We start from the raw sequence: 12,518 nt of genomic DNA, 5'->3' as shown, positions 1-12,518 counted from the left end.
CTCATTAATGTTGGGAAGTCCTTATGTCCATGCCAGTGTTTGATGCTTTAAAAGAGTAATCTACACATGAGTGGTCTTCTCCTCAAATTCATTTGCATACACTAGTAGGTTATTTTTATTCATCGGTATGTGTGTGAATGGATGTACAGTACAGTATGTGAGGCCGACAGTGTAAAGTGCTTTGAGTGGGTAGGAGAGTAGACACTAGTAGGTTATTTTTATTCATTATTTTCATACAGTAGCTCAGGAGATAATGGTGGTTCCTCCTAGCCTTGACAAAGTGACCTTGAGCAGAATAACGGAGTCTTCATCCTGCATGTCTGCCATCGGTATGTGTGTGAATGGCTGTACAGTACAGTATGTGAGGCAGTAAATTGTAAAGTGCTTTGAGTGGGTAGGAGACTATCCCATTTTGACCTGAGATCAGATTCTAAAAATGTCTTCTAAATCCTGACAGTTTTCTGAAAAAGCTGTGTTCAGTCGTTCTTCGATTTTTCAAAAATAGCAGACCTTTCAAAAATAGCAGACTCGTAGCGCGGCACTCGGTGCCGCGCTACGAGCTTGTAGATCTGCTATTTTTCAATAGCTAAAGCATAATATGCTAACACCAAAAGGGGTTCTCGCCCCAAAATGGGCTAGACAAGAGGTGTGCTATATAAATGCAGTCCATTTACTTCAGAATACTGACCGTAGCTTGCCAATGGGTCATTGACCGTTTCATTGGCCATACCTGATGAAAGTGCAAGGAAAGAAAAGCAGCACAGACAACTAATCTGGGTAAATTCTATAGTACTGTGTTTGCAAAAGTAAATGAGAAAGCCCTGACCTCGCTCTCCACTAGCAACTAATGTACTATATATAAGACAAGTGGCACTTACCACAGAGCTCGCCAGAACCGTAGTAACCGTATGATTAAATTAGTCGTGCAACCCGCCAGAACCGTAGCCTACGTTTTCCAGCCTGCAGTAACAGACTGTAGTTGTTCGTAGCCCTGGGCTGTATATTGAATTGTTAGGCTACGTATATTTTAATGGATGCATGGAGCTCTCTGTATCTCTGAAGCAGCAAATCGGAAGCACCACAGATTGTCCGTGCAGTAACGTATGATTAAGCCACATTAAGCTCCTAATATAGCCAAATCTGGGCCAAGTTACAGTGTACCCTTAATACATTAGTTATGGATGGAATTTTTCATATACGTGACAGTTTTGGATAAGGTGTGCCGCAGATGTATTTCAGATGGTTTCATGCTCGCCCCACATTGACCTGCATTTGGTTAGCAAACATTTGGGAACACATTTAACTACAGGAGAACTGTGACTGGACTATTGTGCCTTTGTCTTTCTCCACATGCAGCATGTGATGAGTGGACAGTCCTTCCCAGGCCGGACCTTCACAGGGACGTCAACCGTTTTGGACATTCGGCAGTGGTTAGCAACGGGTACGTCTTCCCCCATTCCATAGTAACGTACAGTACAGTAATTCAACGCAATTTCCAGCAGACCAGATGTTGGCAATATCCTGCTTTGTCACCATTACATTCATTATAGTGGACAAGTTGTGAAAACAAACATGGTTAATTTGTCTCTAACTCTTACATTTTGGCCAGACAGAGCTTGTCTGCTTACAGGTGAAGTATATTAAACATTGTTGTTTCCATTTGGGTAAAGAGTCACACTAGATACACACAAGTGGCCAGTACATCAAAGTGAGGACTCACTCTATCCCCATGTTATTTTAAGTTGATGTTTGATTCACATTGCTCCCCTCACTTTTCTCTCAGCTGTGTTTTGTATCTTTATTTTTTATCCTTCTCCTGCCAGACATTGTTCAACATTTGTCTGTGTTTGCCTGTCTGCTTTATTCATGCCTTGAGTATAACTGACCTTGAGTGAAGCACCTAACCCCAAAACAATAACCTGGGGTTTGAATGTGTGTAACTGTGAATTTGTGTAGGGCACAAAAGAGACATCAATCTTAATGTGAGAGAGAAGGGAAAACAACTCAGTCAATTGTTTCATTTAAAATAGAATTGATAAATTGTTGTTAGCAATTAATTGATAGTCGATTCATTGTTAACATCCCTAAAGCTAAAACTAATTATTTGATCCCGGAAAGTTGTTTATTGTTGTACCCTTGATAACAGAAGCACCACCAAAACATCAGCTACAAACATAACCTTTGCTTCCTCTGATATTTTCAGCTCTACTGTGAACAGCTCCACAAGTCTGTGTCCTTACATTGTGCATTTTTGATCAAGTTTCTCTGCTTGTCTACAAAGAATGTCTCCATTCTTTGTTTCTGTATACATCTCTAGATCTCTGTCTTCTTCAGGTCCATGTATGTGTTTGGAGGTTTCTCAGGGCTCCTTCTAAATGACGTCCTGGCCTACAGCCCTCCTGCCTGCCAGGCCTTCTCTGATTCAGCTCGGTGTGCCAGCGCCGGACCCGGATTCCGCTGCCGCTGGTTTAATGGCGCCTGTGTCCCCTGGGAGCCGTACATGGCCAACCACATCGTACCTGCTCCCTTCTGCCCTCCAAGACCTGGTACGCCAAATCTTACATTTCTTTTGTCTTTCATGTAATCTTTCCGTTTGTTTTTGTGCGGTTGCAAATTAGATTAGGTATTTGGAATGTAAGTGTCAGACCTTTCTGTGCACATACTGAGAGAGAAGCATTGTCTCATGCCTTCATATGCAGAAAAGTAATCTGAGAATGATCATGTGAATATTAAACTGATATATCAAGATATCGCTTCTCTTGGGCATGAGGAGACATTAGGCTACGGTAATTATGACAGCAGCAGCGTGTCAACTTCTGTATCTCTCGTTTCCATCATGTGATGTTTTGGTGAGCAGAGATACATTACATCACATTATTATACTTAGGCCTGACGTCGAAATAAAAAAAAAGTTTGCTCTGAAAGAATATATATTCAAAGATTTGTGCCGCTTTTTTACGTTTTTTCAAAAATAGCAGACCTACGAGTGGCGCGCTACGAGCTTGTAGATCTGCTATTTTTCAATAGCTAAAGTATAACAATGCTTAGTTAAAACACCAAAAGGGGTTCCTGTCCAGAATGGGTTAAGCTTGCAAGCTTGGAAGCTTGCGTGGGAAAGACAGACTTTTCATTTACGTTTTTCCTGATTACATATTTATTTTCTGATGATCACATTCATTCTGATCATACTACTCATTACCATTATTTTATGTTGCAGTTTATTCACCATGACGTTTGTTACAGCATCCTGGTCAGCATCAAACACTTGAATGATACAATGCTAACTATGTGGGTATAAAGGGAGTTTGTGTTGTACGGGGGCATACGTACATTGGTCCAACACATCAATAGTCTGACATACGTGGCTGGTTAAGACTCACCTGTGACACAGACATACGTGGCCGGTTAAGACACATGCGTGGCTCCGACATACGTGGCCGGTTAAGACACGTGTGGCACCGACATACGAAGGTGAAGTTATCCAGTGTGTTCCTTTGCTACAGTAATGATGGTTGGTTTGTACCAACAAGGACAGGATAGATTCTTGTCTCAGGCAGTGGAGCGTGAACATGGACACAATGCTGCTAGAGAGCTCTGCCCTTAGTACACTCTAGAGTCTGACTCTACAGTTAGACTCAGACCAGATCTAGCCTGTTTGCTTGATTGTCTCCACCAGGCCGAAGGCATGGGGAGAGAGTATGTTTTGCACTCCGTCCGTCCGTCCGTGTGTCCGTCCGTCCGTCCGTGTGTCCGTCCGTCCGTCTGTGAACAGCTATTCTCCGGCACCGTTAACCCGGTTGATGCCACATTTTGCACACACACTCCCTGGATGCCAACGATGAACCTCTGCCCCAAAATTTCCAGAACAGCCTGTTATAGCGCCACCAGGAGGCCGCTTTGTGCAAAAGAAGTTTTTGGACAGTACACCTACAGATTTTGTCCAAACATCATGCAAATTGATACACAGTCTCTCTAGAGCCATTCAACGAAACAGGTCTTTCAGATTTCTCAGACTCCATCCTGATTGGCTAAGATTGGCTTCCAAAGTTCGCAGGAGTGCTCGGTTTCAAACACAATGCTGCAAATCATGAACACATCGTGTGATTTCCGTGAAATTGTGCACGCACATTCCCACTAGGCCGAGGAAGAAATACCACATGAACATTTTCAACTCAGCCTCATGGTGGCGCTATAACTGGCCGAAAAGTGTTTTTACCTCTAACTGCACGGATCTGTGGATAACTTTGTATGCCAACTCCTTAGAGGCCAAGGAAAAACCTTTGCGTGGAATTTTTCACATCTGCTCTTTATAGCGCCACCAGGAGGCCGACATATGTAAAACACATTTTCTAATATTACTCCTTCAGATTTTATCCAAATTTCACGCAAATCGGTACACATGCTCTCCATAGTCATGTGATCAAGTTTGTTTGATTTCTCATAATCCACCCTCATTGGCTACGATTGGCTTCTAAACTTTTCAGGAGTAGCCCGCTTTGTACCCGTTTTGTACAAATCGCCACAACTACTCAAGTCTGATTGTGGTGAAACTGTGCATGCATATTCCCACTAAGCTTTGGAAGAAATGCCACTTGACCGTTTTCAAATCAGCCTCATGGTGGCGCTACAACAGGCCAAGCCGCGACACACACACACACACACACACACACACACACACACACACACACACACACACATACACACACAACAACACACACACACACACACACACACACACACACACACACACACACACACACACACACACACACACACACACGTTTATATTGCTCCTAAACATTTTGCCAAACATCACACACACACACTCCTATCCTCCTGGTGGAGACCTGTGCCCAGAAGGGCACTTTTTCTAGTTTAAGCATGTGAGTTTGTTGTTTTCCTTTCAACCTTTTTTGAAACGTTATTTTTTAACATTACTGAAATTCCATGCAAGAAGAAAAATAAATCTGCATAATTGCAAGTTTGTCCATTCTGCTGTACACCTAACCCTCGTATCAGAGAGAACTCCTTTGTCCATTCTGCTGTACACCTAACCCTCGTATCAGAAAGAACTCTTTACACAGACCATTTAACATCAAAAGCCAAAGTCACTCAACCTCAAAACTATTTGTACTGTTATGTCACAGTGTTTGCTCAGGAATGTGCAATGCCGTATATTCTTGACCCTCTATGACAACAACCATTTGTTTTATCCTCTGAGAATAATAATTATTCTAAATGACTCAGCCTCTGAAGTTTGTTTGTGCACCGTAATTGCTGGACCAAAGGGTCAAAACCGTTCATTCCAAACTAATTACAAAGGGATTGAATCTCCAACTATCGCCTGTCCTATCCACATGTAGCAGCACTAGTGTTTGTTCAGGTATGCTGTAAGACAGAGCCAAGCAGCTTTCTATAGGAGATGGTGATAGTGATTACAGTACAGTGAGTCGGGTTCTAGTGGAACATTAGGACAGGTGGATTGACTGCCTTCATTATCTAATGACAGTTAAACAATTTAACCAATTAATCCCATTATACCCCATTGACTGGAGTCCCCCAGGGGTCTAATCTTGGCCCAAATAAAGAAAAATATGGAATGTCCGCACGCGATATAATTCTGCTCCCTGTCGTCTTTATTTCAACCTACTACAACAACCTTTCGCCCCTCCGAGCTTTCTCTAGTTCTAATCTAGGCCCACTCTTTTTTTCATCCCTGTACAACCAATCTCTTTGACCAAAACATCTTATCTACAAACACTTTGCAACGAGATCTTGTTTATTTTTATTTTTTTTGACGAATACTCATGTGGTTAAGCTGATGTCGTACTCTTTTAAAACCTGCCCTGAATAATTGCAGAAGCTGCTTCTATTTGTAGAGCCTTGGAAAACATCTGTTAAATCATGAAGCTCAAATTATACTCCCATCACACAACAGTGTCACTTTTTTAATGGAGCTGATCTACAAGGTAACAACGCGGAGTATGAATTATGTGTGTGTGTGCGTGTGCGTGTGCGTGTGTGCGCGTGTGCGTGTGTGCGCGTGTGCGTGTGCGCGTGCATGCATGTGCGTGTGTTTTCCTGTTCCAGAGAGTAAAGATGAGCAGTGCATCCATTTCCCAGACTGTGGCAGCTGTACGGCCAACACACTGAGCTGTCAGTGGTGTGAGGACAGGAAATGCATCTCTGCCTCCAGCAACTGTACTGTGGTGAGTATATCTACTCCCTGCGCCTTAGCTAGGGGTGCAACATTTAATTGAACTAGAACTGCACTCTGTCGAGTGCCTACTTGCTTGTTGCACACAAGTAGGCCATAAATGGCCTACTAGTGCGCAAGCAGAGCGCGCAAGTACTGTAGACCGCTACAAACTTTCAAATCTCAGCCTCTCTGTGAAAGAACGTTTGCAATATTGAATTATTAGGTTTAGCTATTTGCTACGTACCTTGCTTAAGGGACATTGGTACATATCTTCATCACGTCATGGGACATATGCTTCGTAGCATGACGGAAAACATACCTGCACGGTCTGCTTCGTGCCAGCATATGACGTCATATCATATGCTGCTAAGGGACATGCATCGTAGCACCTGACTGATAACATTACTTGCACGCTCTGCTTGCGCAAGTAATAATTATAAAACATGATTGATTTAATAACTTAAAGATTAATCGGGAAATATATGTAAATATACCGTACAGTCCAATAGGGCTCAATTTCAACCTGGCATCCCTATATGTAGCTCTGTCTGTTCTCTCAAACATTTTGATGTTCTCTGTGTGTGTACAGTATGTGTTTGTGCATGACTTTACGCGTGTGTGTGTGTGTGTGTTTGTGTGTTTGTGTGTTTGTGTGTGTGTGTGCGTGTGTGCGTGCGTGCGCGTGCGTGCGTGCGTACTGTAGCTGACTCTGGAGCTGGCCCAGCAGCATGGTGGGGCCCTGTCTCTGTCTCGACCACCGTCCATGTTGTCTGAACATCAGTTGAGCTTATGGAAGCATGGAGCCAAGAGGAGAGGACATGTGTGTATTTGACCCTTGACCCACTGAGGGGAAACAATCAATTCTTGCTACTTAAATTATTCTTGAGAAAAAGTGATCATGCGTTCATGCATGTTGCCTACTTGGTGACTTTTCTGCTAGATTTAGCAGCTTGTGAGACTTTCTATGTCAGTGGTTCTCAAACTATTTCATGTCAAGGACCCCTAGGAATTATCTGCATTTGTCCGCCGACCTCATCTCAAAAGATGTTGTTCCAGGGACCCCACCAGAAGCAAAGATTTGAGTTAAAAACGTTCGCTCTGAAAGAATATATATATTCAAAGATTTGCACTACATTTTCACGATTTAAAAAAAAAAGGAATGGATTAAGTTGGACCAACAAAACAACAGAGATCACAGATGCATGTCTGCTGTAGAAAAGCAAAAAAAAAAAAACATACAAAATTAAAAATATTAGCGATTACTCGATTTTTGATTTACAATGTCGACTACCGTTTTGCTAGTCGAAAAATCGAACAATCGAATTAATTGTTAATGCCCTAGTGTGTCATAGATAATTTGGAAGGAGATCAAAACATGAGATTTATTTTTTTGCAGAAGTAGGTAAGGTACTTTGTTCAGATCTCCTCTGTTCCACTGTTCCCTAGTCAGGGGGTCAGGGACCACCCAGACCCCCCCCCCCCCCCCCCCCGGGCTGAGCAACCAAGCATGTCCTCACAGATGCTCAACACCCTCTGGCCTCTTCGGGGTTTTCTTATTGTCTTATGATCTGTTCAGATCTGGTTACCTAGGCTGTGCTGGAAGACAGGTCAGGGCATAAGTCATCTAAATAGCACCCAAAATTACACGGTACAGACTGCTCTTTAGCCAGACCAGATGGCAAGACATAAGAACGCAATAACACATGACACTACATTTTTGACTGAGGCGATACAAATTATAACTAGCTACTGTCCAGCCAATAATTTTTCTTTTCTTTTTTCTATATTCAGACTGTGGGTGGTCCACTCCACATAGCGGGAAGAGGGGGCGACATAGGAAAGAAATCTGGGCAGGATTGAATGTTAGGCCAGCAGGGGTTTTGTGGTTCAAGACACAATAGCCTCAACACTTCCTTGGCACGTGATTTCTCCCATTTTGTGTCTCATCTCATGTTGCGTGCAGTTCTGTATGGAAGATGCCTCAGTTTGTCAGTGTTACACTCCTGTTAGGAGATTTTCATCTGAGTTAAAGACAGGCCAACATTTCAAAATGATTTCCTATATTCTACAGTGTGGCCGAATCACAGCCTTGATCTCTGTCCTGTGACAGATAATATTAGATTATCACTGAAGGTTAAGCAAGTTTTTAAATTAGAATGAGTATATTATTGTGAATTTCTGTGCTTGATTTAACTGTTATGTCATTCAACCATTTGTGTGTGTGTGCGTGTGCGTGTGCGTGTGTGTGCCCAGTCTGTACTGGAGTCGTCCAGGTGTAAAAGGAGAGAGGAACAGGAGTGCTCCAGGCTGGCTAACTGCAGGAGTTGCTCCCTCAACCTCAACTGTCAGTGGGACGCACAGCAACAGGAGTGTCACGCCTTGCCTGGTGAGAATAGGAGATACATTACGTGGGACACACACACACACACACACACACACACACACACACACACACACACACACACACACACACACACACACACACACACACACGCAGACGCAGACGCAGAGACACACATGCAAGCAGATCGAGGCACACACACGATGTTTGCTATTTTCGAAATGGCAAACACCCCCCCCCCCCCCCACACACACACACACACACACACACAAAAATACAAAATAAAAAAGCCTATAATGGCATGTCCAAAGTAGGGACAGCTGGTAGTAGGATGACTATAGCGGATGCACACACATGTTTGCAGGCGATAAAGCACTGTTCAGGCCCTTTGATTACCTGCATGACAGCAGTGGCTATACATGCCAATGTCTGATGCATTATTAAGCATCTTGCTGCCTGTGGGCACAGCCATGTTCTCTCTCCCACGCCCACTTATTGCACTCATTTCTCAAAGCTCTCGAAGAAGCCCAGTGCTTCAGTCCAGTGTGCACGCACACACGCACGCACGCACGCACGCACGCACGCACGCACGCGCACACACACACACACACACACACACACACACACACGTGTGACTTGTTGGACTGGTGCATAAATAGGCTGCAGATGCAGTCAGCTTCACAAATAAACACATTTCTCTAATCATGTAGATATGTGCACAGATAATATAATGCTATGAATTACACATGTATTCAGGCATGCGTGCACTCACAAGCTCACATACAGACACACACACACACACACACACACACCCCCTCCATGTGCAAAGGGAAGTAGGCCAATTATAATTGTTTACTTGATGTTATGAAAAGGGATCCTCGGCTGACTAACAAATTAAAAAGCCTGCAAAGTTCTCAATGTTCTTTCTCCGTCGGAAAGCCCTCAGCTAACTCTGTCTCTAACATGGGTTGTAATATAGTAACTGTGGGAAATGCTCTCACTTCAAATATACAAAACCTATCCCTCCTCGTGCAGCGTTGTGTTGAACTGGGACAGAGTGTTTATTGTTTATGATCTTATCTCCTGTCCACATCAAGCGCCCACGCAGCCTGCTATACTCTCTCTCCTCTGCTGCATTTATCAGCAGTTAGTCGGGTCTTTTGATGAGGTGATGTGGGTTAGTTGAAGCTTGAAGGTTTTTATCTGATGATGACTGAATCATCATAGTGCAGTTACATAAAATAGCGACTCTTCCTTGAGAGAGCCTCTTCCCTCTTGTTTAGGCTTCTCTTCTATTAAACCAAGCCACTCACACAGCCTGCTATGCCCTCCTCTGTTGTGTTTGTGACCTGTTGGCTCTGAGGCTGAGGTGAACTGGGGCAGATTAAGCTTGGAACGCTGGGTTTTCAAAGCAAGGGACCTGTTTCTGTGTTCAGCAACAGGAGGTAAAAGATGTTGTTTACACATGACTCACCACAGTATTTCCAACCCTGCCACACCTACATTAGCACTATTTAAAGACACTTGAAAAACAAATCCGCTATAAGTCAGATTTAAAAGTTTTACCTAAATAAAGTAAACTGTAAATTGTGAAACACACTGCATCTGTTTCCCTTTCCCCTCCATCTTAGCGGAATGCTTCACTGTCAAAATGTGACATGTGAGATGTTAAAGCCAGAGGGATATGGCCAGTAGGCTACCTGAGGTTTTGTCTGTTGACTCTCAATGTTCCAGTCAGGCCCATACTGTACTCAGGGTGTGGGGAAACCCCCCCACCTGTGGTTTTGCATGAGAATATCTATTTGAAATAATCATTATGTGACTCCAGCTCCCATCATCACCATATCTTCCACAGACTACACTACAGCTTAAAGGACTTGACTTGTTTATCTCTGCCATTGCACAAATAACCAAAACCCCAAAAAACACGTATTTATGTCTCCTCCCCTCCTTTCTCTCCCACCATCTTGCTCTTTATTTCAGTCCCTCTACCTCTGTGTATCTCCCACCCTCTCATTCGTTCTCTGGCTTTCTTTCTCTCTCCATCACATGCTTTGCTTCTCTCTCTCTCTCTGGTGCCGACCCTCTCTGTTTGCCTTCATGGTCTTTCTCTCTGTCTCCATCTTCCCACGGCCGGTTATTGCCTAAACAGTATTTTAACAGGTGGGATCGAAACAGCCAAGGATGAGAGATAAAGAGAGAGAAGACGTGTTTGGTTTGGTCGTGATGAAAGGGGCGGGGACGGTGGCCATTTTGTGACTGAATGTAATCAGTGCCAGAGTCCTGCGTAAACGGTAGTCTGTTGTGGCAGCAGAATGATTATAGCCTCTTCATTAGCATAACTTCCAACCATGGTGCTGCAGGCCGGGTCACACTCATATTAAAGATGCAAATTTTGTGAGTCCTTTTTGGCTGTGCATGTACATCGCCTACCGGTCTTACTCCTAAGCTAATATGATCCAGTCACTATAAATCCTGTCTCGTTTATACATGTAATATTGCAAGTTTAAAAACCTTTTGCCAGGTGCTTGAAAAGAGCCTGGACTACATGTTCACCTGCCTCTACTAGCGACCATATAGTAGACACTTTTTGAGCGGTGGGCACACCGTCTCCATCATGTAGCGTTGTGTGTCCCTATGTCTGTCTGTTTAGGGTACCAACAGGTGAGAAAGTGGTGCTGTTGAGCTTCACACTGTGCACAGGTGCATGATGGGAAGCTGAGTTTTTTGTGTAACACCAGTCTTTTTCAGCACGAGTGTCTGTACAGGAGCTCAGTACAGTATAACAATTACAGTATAGTTCCACCGTTCACTTCACACAGGTCCAATGGGAGACTTACCCATAAAACCCACAGTGTGAACGGCATAAAACCCATACTCTGAACGCCACAACGTGAAGCCGTGTGAGGCAGAGGCTGCGGGTGCGGCACACAAACTGATTATAGATGTTCATATACGAGAGCTTGCTGCACCTGGCAGGTATGACTGAGTCATTCTTGTTTGTACTAGCATTGCAAAGTTAGAGCCCAGTTCACTAATCTAATATAGACGAGCCAGCAGTTGGCAATTGTATCATCTTGTTAACGTTAACCGGATAAGCTTTATTAAGTAATGACCACATGCTGGACATTTTAACTTGATATACACAAGATAATATCACATGGCTCTAAAAGTTGATGGAAACCAGACCATCACTTTTCTCTAAATGTAATGCTTTAGTGCATGGATCCCCAATAGGCGTCCCGCGGGTCAGTTGCGGCCAACTTGTATGGACAGAGCTTGTATGTACAACTAGCTGCAGTCCATTCAAACAGAATGTAACATCCAAATCATAAAGTAAACCGTTGGTTCTTGAATTATTTTTAGTTTCAGTAGGCTAGCAGAATGCAACAAACACATATGTAACAAATTGTTGATTCTGGCCATAGTATGGACTTATATTATTTTGAGTTTCAGTATGTACTACTGTATGTACCATACAGTAGTAGTATGTACTACTGTATGTCTGCTGTTATAGATGCATACTTTTCAAGCAGACTGTAACAACCAAATATTTAAGTAAATGGTTGGTTCTCAAATCATTTTGTTTCAACCTTCAAGGGTGCATTTTTTCCTTGTGCATATACATATACATATATATATATATATACATATATATATATATACATATACATATATATATAGTATATAATCTGGAACACAGACAGCACCTTATTAAAGTCACCTGGAACACAGACAGCCTGTTATTATAGTCACCTGGAACACAGACAGCCTGTTATTATAGTCACCTGGAACACAGACAGCCTGTTATTATAGTCACCTGGAACACAGACAGCACCTTATTAAAGTCACCTGGAACACAGACAGCACCTTATTAAAGTCACCTGGAACACAGACAGCACCTTATTAAAGTCACCTGGAACACAGACAGCCTGTTATTATAGTCACCTGGAACACAGACAGCCTGTTATTAAAGTC

General features: G+C 43.1%; 1 protein-coding gene across 1 annotated transcript in view; it reads left to right on the top strand.

Moving 5' to 3' along the window:
* atrnl1a (attractin-like 1a) overlaps positions 1-12,518 on the top strand; it is a gene marked incomplete at its 3' end in the record, with an annotated part of 286,121 nt that overhangs the window by 104,515 nt on the left and 169,088 nt on the right. The window contains exons 11-15 of the mRNA XM_079511913.1: positions 1,357-1,441; positions 2,335-2,546; positions 6,091-6,209; positions 6,903-7,019; positions 8,453-8,585. Coding sequence (XP_079368039.1) covers positions 1,357-1,441; positions 2,335-2,546; positions 6,091-6,209; positions 6,903-7,019; positions 8,453-8,585 — 666 coding nt within the window. The remainder of the gene's footprint in view (positions 1-1,356; positions 1,442-2,334; positions 2,547-6,090; positions 6,210-6,902; positions 7,020-8,452; positions 8,586-12,518) is intronic.

This window comes from Electrona antarctica (genome assembly GCF_951216825.1).
Source record: "Electrona antarctica genome assembly, chromosome: 10".
Lineage (NCBI taxonomy): Eukaryota > Metazoa > Chordata > Actinopteri > Myctophiformes > Myctophidae > Electrona > Electrona antarctica.
This window is presented reverse-complemented; position numbering and strand designations above follow the sequence as displayed.